At 42.1% G+C, this 12,491-nt stretch overlaps 1 protein-coding gene across 9 annotated transcripts in view; it reads left to right on the top strand.

The window, feature by feature from the left end:
• DUSP22 (dual specificity phosphatase 22) overlaps positions 1-9,854 on the top strand; it is a 76,816-nt gene extending 66,962 nt beyond the window's left edge. For all 9 annotated transcript variants that reach the window (XM_037380481.1, XM_037380480.1, XM_037380478.1 and 6 more), the window contains 3 exons: positions 1,388-1,462; positions 2,978-3,149; positions 6,027-9,854. In XM_037380481.1, the coding sequence (XP_037236378.1) occupies positions 1,388-1,462; positions 2,978-3,149; positions 6,027-6,212 (433 nt within the window). In that variant the 3' untranslated portion in view covers positions 6,213-9,854. The remainder of the gene's footprint in view (positions 1-1,387; positions 1,463-2,977; positions 3,150-6,026) is intronic.
• The last annotated feature ends 2,637 nt before the right edge of the window (positions 9,855-12,491 follow it).

The following is a 12,491-nucleotide window of genomic DNA, read 5'->3' as shown; positions in this document are numbered from 1 at the left end:
CTCTTTATGCTATCAGCAGCTGCACTGTTGGGCAGGAAGGGACGCTTCCTTTTGTGTGGGTATTCCTGGTATTTGTGTGGCTGCTGGTGCTGGGCTGAGATTTATTTTTTTCTTTTACCCTTGTGGTATAATATTCACGCTGAGAAGGAAAACCAGCTTGAATACAGGACACTGTGTTTCATGAGTGTTGAGTGCAGTGTGCTCTCAGGTTTGTGTCTGCCAATAAGCCCAGTACCGCCGGCCCCTTAAGAAGCCCTTTCCTCTGTCTGTGTTGCACACGTTGCTACTGCTTGTGAACTTAAATTGAAAGAGCTGTCAAAGGCCACAGTGAACTCCAACTGTATTGAACTAAGAGGCACTGCTTGCACTGTGATAAATTGCAGGCAGTCCCAAAGGCTTTGCAGTCTGGAAGGCAGAGGCAGGGTGAGCAACTTGGGACTGGGATGCAGCGATGCAATGCTGCAGATTTCCTGAGATGATGACAGCTGCTGCAATGCTGCAGATTTCCTGAGATGATGACAGCTGCTGCAATGCTGCAGATTTCCTGAGATGATGACAGCTGCTGCAATGCTGCAGATTTCCTGAGATGATGACAGCTGCCCAGTTACTTTCCATCAGACTTGCCCCACTTAAAAGGAAGAGGCATGTGTAAAGCATAATGAGAGTATAAACCTTAATGTTTTTAAACAGAGTCTTTATCTTCTCCACATTTTCTCCTCCACTGCTTTAAAAAAGGTAGGTTGTAGGCCAGGGTTGGCTGACACCCTGAGTAAGGGCAGACAGAAGGGGTACTGCAGTCTGAGAGGAGGAGACTGGAAGGAGCTGAAGAAGCCAGGGCTTAATCAAGATTTTTTTCGTAGCACAGACTTAAAAGGGAGAGATTTCATGTTGCAAAGAAGAAAGTTGTAACGTCTAGATGTGTCCTAGTACATGGTTTGAAGGAGGAGGTGAAGTCAAAGCGTAAGTTTGGGTAGCAGGTAGTGGATGCCTCTGTGAGAGAGAACGTACCTTCAGAACTCTTCATGTGGTCTTGCTGAGTTTCATCTGACATCTGGACATACGGAAGGACACATGAGGTCAAGTTACTAGTCTAAGGAGGAATAGAACACAAACTGAAATACAGACTTGACAGTCCAGAACATTTGTTAATGTTTGCCCTGCTAATGCCTAAGATACCAGTTCTTTCTTCAGGTAGTGCAGAGAATAACTATGCCAGTGAGTTTTGCGCTTCGTTGGCAGACGCTAACTTTTATTTTGTAAGACCTGTATTCAGTTCTAAATTCTAGAAACAGTGTTAAGTGAGCTTTCAGATACATTTCTCTCTTTCTAAGTAGTGATTTTACTAAATACAGCACTTTCTTTATTCCCCTTCTGCTTCTGTTTTCAGGGCAAGGCATTTCAGAGAAAGCATCAAATTTATCCATGAGTGCCGGCTTACAGGTGAAGGCTGCCTAGTTCATTGGTATGTATGCCACTTGCTAAGAAAACTTGTTTAGGGGTTCTCTACCTTCATTTGGATGTTCATCATAATGATAAGTTAGTTTTCATCTCCATTTTATAGCAAAATCCTCTTGGACTGAAATGCCCCCTGTATTTGAATAGCTCCAGAGAAGATTTGCAAATGCTGTTAAAGCCTCATGCCAGGACTTTTGAGTCACTGGGGTGGGCAGCTGCTTGGAGATAAAAGGAGCCTGAGAAATTCTTCTTGACCATCTCTTTGTATCAAACCTTTATGTAGGATTGACTTGACTAGAGATACGTTGACTAGAAACGTATTATTTATTTTAATCACTGTATTTCTGAATGTGATTTCCATAATCCTAATAATTTGGTAAGTTTCTATAACAGCTATTGTGGTGACTTCAGAGGTGTTAAAGAAAAAATTCCTGTGAACAGAAATTTGATTATTTTTTTTTCTCCTTAAACTGCTGAAGCATTCAAATGTTACATTTGTTAACAGCTAGTCTGTGATTGGAGAGGTGCTCCTGGGACTGTAGAGAACAGAAAAGGAAATCCCACCCTGGGTTTTTTCTTGCTCTCTGCTATTGGACATACAGCACAAAGACTATGACCAAGTGACATATCTGAGTCTATATCTGGAATCAGAGTCATCTTGTGATTTGAACACTGGACTTGTACACAGCCCTGAGCATAAAGCCTCAGTTTGCTGCTGACTCGTGATAGGGCTGTGCACATGTCACTTGGTCAGTCTCCATGTGTGTAAAACAGGGATAATTAGTCTGAATTCTGTTAGAGTTCTAAAAAACCTATTTGAATTTGCAAAGCATTTCAAAAGCATAAATTTTCTTAAAATGCTAAGTAAAAGTGCTTGGGACAAATGTAACTCAAACATACTATTCATACTCAAAATAGTAATAGTTGGGAGTTTTTGTCAAGTGCTGTCCAACCAGTAATAGCAAATGATTCTTACTTTATCCCAGTGTTTCACATGGGGAAGCTGGAGTCCTGAGAGTTGAAGTTGTGCAGTGCATGGACAGCAGAAAGAGGAAAAGAACTCAGGCAACCAAATATACGTACTTTAGCAGTTCAGTTAAAGTTCGTTTTGACCCCATGAAACTGAAGCCTTTATTTGTGGTGGAGAGGGAAGGATCTTATTTTGCTGCTCTGATCTATATAAGGAGAAGAAAGTGGGTGACTTATTTCTAGATTATTAAAACCAAAATCTAACTTAGAACCTGTGCACTGTCCCCTGCTTTTGTGAAGACTCAATACTTATTTCTTCCTTCCCAGTCTCATAGGAATTACCACTCAGAACCCACTTTCTCTGTCTTGTCATAGATTTGTTCTGATACATTTGAAAAAGCAGCACCAAACCCCTTTTACTCAAATATTGTACTATTTCTTCATTGTGGCAAGCGACACAGCAGCCTGCTGTGATGTTGGGAAGTGATGCTTTTAACTGTGATGGATGAGTTACAGCACGACTTCAGTTTGTTGTACCTCCTTTTTCATGCAGCCTTGCAGGTGTCTCCAGGAGTGTAACATTGGTGGTTGCCTACATCATGACCATCACAGACTTTGGCTGGGAAGATGCACTGTCTGTTGTCCGTGCAGCAAGATCCTGTGCCAATCCTAACATGGGCTTCCAGAGGCAGCTACAGGACTTCGAAAAACATGATGTTGATCAGGTAAATGAACTACAAACGAATGAGCTGTGAAACACGACACCAAGTCAGATCGTGGGCTATTTCTCATTATTTTGTGGCCTGGGTGGTTTATCTCACTCCCAGTTTTTGCTTCGCGGGAGTGGCTTCTTGGCTAAGCCTGCTCCACTAGGGAGGTGCAGCTAGAACTGAAGGCATCAGGGAATGCTGGGTGGGAGAAGAAATGAAGCACAATAGTGAAACATCTCCTGCCCAACTGTTCTCTCAGTCCAGTGACTGCTTCATGTGCAATAAGGCACAATACAAGACTGACACCTTTAGAGAGGGGTAAAAGCTAAACAGTGAGTTGCTTAGAACACAGCAGAAAGACAAACCTATAAGTACCAGTTGTATAAAAACAAGGGTTTCCCCTCAACATGTTCATTTGGAATAGTAAGCAGGAAAGAAATCATAATCTGATACCTTTGCTATCCAGGAGTTAAACTAGGTTTTCTTTATGACTTATATGTTGTGCTCCCCCACAGTTCTCTGTCTGAGAATAAATTTGCTGATATTTAGGGCGGTCTCAAATCCGACCCTTTTTTCTTCTTAGCCTTTGAAGGCTTTGTAGAACTAGGAGAACTGAGAGAACAGTAAGACTGCAAAGTGGTTTTCATAAAACAAAAATCAGTTTCTTACCCCTAAAAAGAACCATCCCACGCAAAAGACCTGCTCCCCGTGGGTGATAGGTGACTTCCACTTATGTTAACAAGCTACTGTGGCTGTCCCCTCCATTTTCCATTGCTCAGCACATTGCTGTTCTCTGGGCTTTTGTGCTTATTGTGCGGATTAAAAATCAACAACAACAACAGAGGCAAACCAAAATCGGAAAGCAAAATACTTGAGACAAGGGATATTGGTTTGGTTTTTTTATTATTCCATCTCTGTTGTTCTGCTGCAGAAAGCTCATAGTTTAGAAATTACCATTTGTTTTGCGTGATACACTTTGCAACTGTAAACATTTGTGTTTTTTTAATATTTAACTGAATGTTTCCTGGATCATTTGGAACTGGTGTAAATGGTAGAGTAACCGATTTTTAAGAGACAGAAGTCAGAGGGGGACTTTCCAGACTTGTCTCCTTCCTCCCTTACAGTCATTTCTACTCTAATTGGTCTGGGCTAACAGCAATGACAATTAAGGCTATATGCAAATAGCCTGATAAAGACAGTAACGTCTCTTTTTTCATCCACCATGGACGGCACACTCTGCCTTTTTTTCGCTGAGGGGGAGGCAGTAGGTTGCAAAAAGAAATATCCACCTGTAGTCACTGGCTGGGCTGTAGTTTCCTACTGTCTCTTAATAGCGACCACATCCTTAGCAGGTGTCTGTTTACACACCTGATTTCAGTGGAATAATGCCATCTGCTGAGGGTGTGAACTTCTTTCTGATTTCTGCAGCCTGGGTGTTTTGCTGTGCCACTACAGGGTGGTACTCTGGGGGGGTTCTGGAATGGGGTCCTTTAGATCTTGGTCTTGCAGGAAGGGGTTTAGTCACTGAAGTCACAATGTGGTTTGCACCAACTCCAAACTTCCTCACAGTAGCCTGAGGCTTCAGTTTTGACTCAGGACCTTATGATCTTTTAGGAGTGGGAGGGAGTAACTCTGTTGAAGTCTTGTCTCCCAGTGTCCTAGTAAATGATCTTTATGGAGAAAGCTGTCCATGAGACCCAGACGCAACAAAGCTATGAAAGTTAAGGCTTGCAAAAGGAACATTATCTCCACTGGGATGGAACAGTTGGGGTCTGTGTCTACTTGCTGCTTCTGCAGAGAAGAGCAACAAGAGTGTCAGGAATGACTTAAGTGGACTCAGATTCTTTAACTGGTAAAGAAATGACAATGGATGTGACAAAGGTCTATGAAGCTGAGTGGAATAGAGAAATAGAACAGGTGTGATGTCCACTCTTTCCTGTAATGTGAGATGGAGCTGTCAATTGGCAGGTGCTAATCAAGGAAAGGGGGGAGTTTTACACAATATGTGCTTATGGAGCTTGTTGGAATCCATATATATTGTGGTAAAAATTTGTGGATTCAAAAAGTGATCTCATGATAGAAAAAATAATTTCTTGCTGTCAAACACAAAAATACTGCCTCAGCCTCTGAAAGTACCTGAACTGAAAATTGCTGGAAGCTGAGGAAATGACCAGGGAAGAAGTCCCAGCATTATTGCCTTGCTATTGTCTGATTTTTTTAAATCAGCATTTTCATCTGGCTACTCTCATCCCAGAATATAGAGCTGGACTGACCTTCAACTGGACTTTGTATATCTGTTACCATATGCCATATTCAGTCATCCGTGTTAGTAACGTATAGAGTCCTATTCTATAGTTCTCAAAGCTCCTAGACTCTTTTCTTCCTAGAAAGATACCTTTCCTGATATCTGCGGTGTATTTTCTACTATTGGTGTTTGTGGCTTCAGGATAAAAAACCCATATGAGTGGTTCACTTCCTGATCTGCAGCTTTCTTGCAGCCTGTTGTGGCTTGCATTAGTTGGCTGATCGTGTTAGCTTCCACGCTATTTCATCTCACTGTCTGTTTATGCAAGAGGAAGGGGGAGCTTTTAAGTCCAGGATGTCCTTGCCCAGTGGGTGGTCCTTACTCTGTATTACTCCAGTCAGCCAAGCTGTTATGCAAGTGTGTCATTTTAGGGGGATCTAAGGGATCTCGGTGATTTCAGATGTGTTCCTGTGCCTGTGTATTCTGTGCTGCTATTGGAGGACGTGCATTATTTGGAGTGCTTTTCTTTAAACTGTTTGTGTTCTTAAAGGCTCTTGAAATCCTGTGGGACAGGAGGCAGTATTACTTCTGCATCAGTCTCATGTTATTGTTCCATCAAATTGTGTATGTGTGTTCAATTTCTGCAGTTCAGGCAGTGGCTGAAAGAAGAATATGGGGAAAACTCTTCTCAGGATCTGCAAGAAGCCAAAAATCTTCTGAGCAAATATAAAGAGCAGGCAGAGTTGCAGCAGAATACTGGAGGAAGACAGTGGAATAACAACTTCTCATCTGTGCCATCTCTCTCATACAGCAACTACACAACAGAGACCTAATCCTAGGAGGTTGATTTTTTTTTTTTTTTCTTTCTACCTTTGAAAAACATCTTGCCATAATTTCCATCCCATCTTCAAGACTCTCAGCAGTAAACATGCAAGCAGTTGATTTGTAGAAAGCTTCTTGATGAAAAAACTACGTTATGTGTATGTGTATGAGTGTGTTTCACACAGTTTTGTCATTTGGGCAGGATCAAGCTCGGTGTGCCCGCAGACGTGATCCTGTTCCTGTGGCTGAGCCAGTCTGTCAGCCAGCCACAGCTGTTATCCCCTTGTGCCCACATTGCCTGGCATTTGCTGTGAGGTTAGCTCAGCTCCTTCCCTTGTAGGCTAGCAAAGGGCTCAGATGAAGTCTGGTGATTCAAGCTGTGGCAGTTTGACATCTCTGCGCTATTCATGTGTCAAAGATGTTATTGCACCTGAAGAAGGGGACTCAAGTCTGTGTCTCTGCTGCTCCTGTTCACAGTCCATTGGCAAGCAATACTGTGGAGGTGGGCTTCATCTCGAATGCTAGGCTGAAAACTGGAGCAGGTGAGCTATGGGTACACGTACGTTTCTACCAACAGTAGCATGTAGGAGAGAAGTGGGACAGACAGCTCTGAGTAATAACATCTTCAACTGCCACAGTTGTACTGCTTCAGTGCACGTGAGACAGAGCTGTCAGTAGAACTGCCGCAGACCAAAAGCACCAAGACTGTTACCACAGCTCAGCTGATGTGCAGTGATTTAAGCCGTGGTCCCTTGATCGTGCTTCTGGTCTCCCAACATAAGCTTCTCTGGAGAATAATTTATCCGGTCTCCAGTGCCACTGAACGTCATTCCCTGCGGAACACGTGCCTCTTCAACACACGCCCCTGCGCACATGATAACGTGTCTCCAAAGAGTGGGCTCGGTGTGAGTGCGAGCACCTGCTTCTTTGCTTGTGCTGTGGTTTGCTCTTTGACTTCAGCTACCTCAAAAATGCTGTTCTTGTTGTTGTGGTTGTAAATGCAACCTTGAAAATTGCCTTGTGTAATCTTAATCTGACACTGAGTGAAGTAAGTGGGTGCGTGTGCGTGTGAGAGTGTGTGCGTGGCGTGTATATTTCACAAATGTCTGTATTTGAGAAGTTTATTGTTTTCTTTTAAAATTGCCCATATTTCTCACTGGTTTGAAAAATTCAGTTGTTTGAGTTCAACTTTCTGCCATTTTAAAACCACTATGTATTTTGCTGTGATCAGATTTGTAGGAATGCATTTGTAAAATATATTTTGAACTAGGTTAAAGCTAGGGGCTGTACTCCACTCTTGGTAACGTTGTGTATTTCTGGAACGGAGCCATTGCCTGACTCAAGTGTATTGTAAGAGCGTAACTTCAAATATGTCACCGGGGATGCTGGGCAGTGTACTGATTTCTGAGGGTGTAATGGGGGGGGTGACACTGATGCCAAGATCACGATTTCTTGTCTTTGACTCAGAGGAAAGAAGGCCTATTTTTCTTGAAGATTCTAGAAAGTAAGAAATACTTCCCAAACAGCCAGGGTAGAAGAACAAACCCAAACCTCTCATTTGTTTAAACGTGGTGTGTATTGTGCTGAAAGCTGAGCACTGAGGGAGACAGAGGCAGCATACTAAATAAGATTGTTGTATCTTTCAATTTCTTTGGTACTCTGACCTCCCATCCCCTTCATGTGATTTCCAGCTTGCTTTGGGTGGCAGTGAATTCCTTGAATTTGGGAGCAAGGCTTTCGGGGTCTCTGGCTGTTAAATACCTGTAATTAAGCATCTTCAGGAAAAAAAAATACATTATGGCTTGTGAAACGTAGATCTTGTGCATCAGTAATTGCCAAAAAGGAAAAAAAGGGAACGGGGTGGAACTGTCCTGTTCCATCTGAGTCCAAGCCTGCATCAGGGTTCTCATTGCACTAAGTGCGCTCAGCATACTGAGCACAGCAAGAGTAGCATAGTCGTGTGTTGCAGTAAGGGATGCTGTTGGATTTGGGAAAGGTGCTGGAATTGCTTTTGTTTTCAAGCTTGTAGCTAAATGAACCACTACCTATTTGGTATATCCAGCAGCCTGCTCTGTGTTTGCCTGGTAAGAGAAGTATTTAGATCTTCTTGAAGTTGTTGATCTGCAAATAACTGGCTGTTTAGGGATTCCAGCACAGCAGTGCCCACGTTGGCAGTCCCCTGTGTGCTCTGAGGGCAGATGTGGTGATTGGAAAACACTTTCCTCGACAAGAGGGTCTGACTTGCATTCAGGATGCTGGTCCATTTGTTCAGCCCTCTACTCATAATAGGATATGTTGTGCAACTTCAGCCTGTCCCCAAAGGGCAGCTTTGTTGGAAGCATTCTGCCTTTGCTCTTGCAGGTATCCAGTCAGTCCATCCTGTAGCTGACTGTCAGCACTGTGTATCCCATAAAACTTTTGGCACTCTCGTCCTTGTGGTAGTAACCCTGCGAGTGCTGGTAAATTGGTAGTTCTTCTTTCTGTTCTGACAAATACAAGGCAGAATAGGAGACATCTGTTGGTGTTCATGTGTCTGAGATTATTCTGTACTGTTTGATTATTTCATAATAGTTTGGTTATTCCCAAAAAGTCAGTCCTGCAAATAGGATTTTTAGGGTTTTTTTTAGAACTGAATTTGGCTTTAGGGCCATATAGCCACATCAGTGTGCGTTATGCTGCAGCTCGAAAGCAGATACAGGGTAAAGCAGGAAGATGGAGGGAGTGCCATGTTGTCAGCGAGTGGAGGTGCTTCTCTTTTTGAAAGACAGAAGAGGTATTTTCTGTAGTCTTGCTTCTACATCTTGTTTAGTGGTCTGTACACACTGCATTTAAGTGGTAAAAGAGCAACAGCAGTCTAAGAAAACTTGGATCTGGTTTGTCTATGTAGAGAGCAGAATGATAGTTTACTACTTTGTTACCACAAGGTGTAGAAGAGGGAGTAGTTACAGTTCTCACCTTTGGCCCTTTTAGAAAGGGAGGGGAGCTAACACAGACTGAGAACGTGACATGATTTGTCTTCCAACCAGCCTTTCAGTGGCAGTTTGTAGGACTTTCCAGCTATCTGGAACACGGTTAGACCCCAGTCCATCTCTTAGTAGTTGGCCTTTATAGTGTAGGTGATGCATTCAGTTATTCTGTTTCCGTACTTTAAAACATTGTCCTCGTTTTGATGTTCACTGGAAAATGTATAAAATTTATAACACCTTACTGGATATCCAGATTTGAAATGTATAATCGATTTATTATTTTTTTTTGGCTAAACTTGATACCCATGTGTGATTATAAGCAAATGTTTGGTGTTATACAATATAGGTAATGGGTAAATGCATTAGTATTTATTACCCTGATTTTTAACCTGGAAAGAGTTGCTTCCTTACATTTTGTGGTTGAGTGGGAAGATATGGCAAATCATATCTCTGTTTTTTAAAAAGGATAGTAATAACATTGGTTGCTATAATGGCCACTGCCTATAAATAAGTCAGTGAAAAATTATAGTAATTACTTCAGCTAGTTTAAAAACTCTAAACCTGGTAAGCTTCTTGATTCTCTGTCTTCCTCTTCCTGGGCATCTTAGTGAAGCCTTGATTGCTTTTTCCAAATGTTTGTATTTAATACGTTCTACAATTTTTTTATAAATAAATGTTAACACCTGATCTGCTTGTGTATTTCTTGGAATCAATGATAGTGTCTGGAAGACTTCTGCTCACTGTTTGTATCCCTGCAAGAGTACAAGACTAACTCACTTTGGTTTTTAGCTTACTTTTTTCTCCTGCACGCAGACTCCTTGAGATGTCCCCTCTCTTCAGCAAGTTCTTCCAGGTGAGTTCAAGAATCTGCAGCGCAAGAATCTCTTGATAGTAGTCCTACAAGAGGATGTTGCATGTTGCTTTCTTACTCACTGTTGCTGGCCCATCATTGTGACAGGGTATGCAGTGAATCCAAGTTTTTTTTTTATTCTTTTGAAACACCTTCTTTTCCATAGCACACTGGTTTAGAGCTTAATTGGCTGTAAAACTTAGCTAGTTTACAGACCACCAAGACTGAAGGTTCTCAGTAACTGTTTGTTGGAGTAAGCTGATGCAAGTGGCAGATGATGATTCTCGGGGGGGGAAAAAAAAATATTAAAAACTTAACAGTGCAAGGGGGGGAAAAGCCCTACTTAAATTCACACAGATAACACTGAATTTCTGGTTTGACACTCTCTCTGCTAAGAGGATAATTCTGGCATTTGAACAACTAAAAAACTCCCAAACCTAAAACAAAAAACCCACCAACCTGAAAGTATAACCAGTCATACCTAAGTAGCCAGATCTCATGGCCACTGTAGTCGTTGCTGAAGGCCGAACTGTTCTTGCAGTGGGACTTCCTCATCATGAAGACGAGTTAGATGCTGAGGCACCACTGTGGGTTTTGGATCTTTTTGTTTTTCCCTCTTCTCCCTCTCCCAGCACTTGTTAAGTTTATAGATGGCTGGGAATGTGTGGACGTTTCCTAAGGGATCTCAGAGATTCAACTAATTAATAATATCCTCTGCTAGAACAAAGTTAATGTGTCTGTAGGTAGCTCTGAATGTGCTAGATGCCCTTGTTCATAGGATACGTCAGTTCGTCCTCAGTGTCAGTGGGATGGCTCTAATTTAATTAGCGTGTTTCAGTCCTTTTCCTGTCTTCCTATGAAAAGACTTTAAACTCCGTGCAGCCTGCTACGTGAGGCTTGAATTAGTAGTGTAGTTACCTCCTTTCTCCTGTTATCCGTAGCAATGTCTTAGATGTGTGCTATAGCATTGATGAGACGGAAAACACGTTTAAAACATAATCCCTTGTGAACTGGGAAAATCTCTTTAAGTTTTAGAGGAGGCTTCCCCCTGCCTCCAAAGGAAAACTGCCGTTTCCAAATGAAAAATGCACTGCCGCTCTGTCCTCCATTTGACCACTGAGCACTGCTCAAGGGCAATTTTTATCCATGTCGCATGTAAAAATTGTGCCGCGAGCAACCATGGTGCCGTGCCACTGTTCCCAACTGTGTATCTCGTTTCATGCAGTATCGTATGTAACTGTTGTGAAGCCTAGAAAATGGCAGTTCGGATTTGATTCGGGTAGTCCTGTCCTACCCTGCGGTGAAGTGAGGGAAACAGAGGGCGAACCCGCATGTCCTTAGATGTGCTCATTAACCTGAAAGGAGTCTGGGCTTTGCCAGCAAATTGCGAGAGGCCTTCCGCTTCCTCAAGAAGATTGTACTGGTAGAGGGAAAATTAGATGGTCTCTAGAAAATATTAGACAGCATGAGGAAGATGATCTTGCACCGTACAGTGTTTCTGTAGAAACCCCTGGAGACGCAAAGCATGCGACAGAAACAGCTATTTTCACACTTCGTTCTCAGCACAGTTTTAAATGTGGTTCTCGTTTTCCATGTGCCTCAGCTCCTATATGTTTAACTATTTCATTGCTACATTTAGCTGCTGTCCAGTATTACTCTTCTGACTTCACCCAGGGAATAAATTCTCCTTTATACATTTTTTGAATGTGTGCTTTGCTCTAGTGAATTATGCAACAAACCGCAGTTTACCAAAAGGGAGTAGCTTGTGAGTAGCAAGATGACTTCCTGTAGTTTTCACGTAGTTTCTAGCAGAATTATTAGGAGTGGGCATCTAATGAAGCATGAGCAGGAGATCTTTTTGCCACTGAATGCATAGCTCAGTCCTTGTAGGAGACTTAGTTCTGCTGTGTGAGCCAAAGACACCTGCAGTAAATTGGGAGCAAAAATCATTTGCAAACAGTCCGAAGAATGGGATTTTCAGCCAGAAACACCAGTTTCCATTTTAGTTGAGGCAGATATGAATGTGCAGGTTTGTACCCTCCATTATTCATCAAACTATGAATAGAGATATTGGAACCAAGATATCCAAGCTACTTGAAGTGCAAAGTGTTGTTTGCTCGCTTGGTCATCTATTCATACCATCATTAGATCTGGGCAGATGCATTTACAAATAGTCTCTTTAGAAGTCTGAGTTCTGATTCTCCTTCTTCCCTTCTTTCTCTGAAAGCAAGTGAATTTTTATTTAGTTTCAGATATGGGGGATGGGATTTTTGTTACAATTTCTTTAATCTCTTCCCTTCCTCCTTTCCTTTTACCTTTTTTTCTTTTTTTTGGGTGGGGGTGTGTGTATGTGTGATGTTTTTTTTTTTTTTTTTTTATTATTCTTTATTTATCCCAGAACTCTTGAGTCAGGATGAGTGAGTACCAATGTGTGGCTTGCAAACAGTGTATTTCCTGTAAGTGTGTTTCAGTAA

This window comes from Falco rusticolus, chromosome 3 (assembly GCF_015220075.1).
Source record: "Falco rusticolus isolate bFalRus1 chromosome 3, bFalRus1.pri, whole genome shotgun sequence".
In the NCBI taxonomy this organism is placed as follows: Eukaryota; Metazoa; Chordata; class Aves; order Falconiformes; family Falconidae; genus Falco; species Falco rusticolus.
The sequence above is the reverse complement of the archived record's forward strand: the minus strand, read 5'-3'. Positions and strand labels throughout refer to the sequence as shown.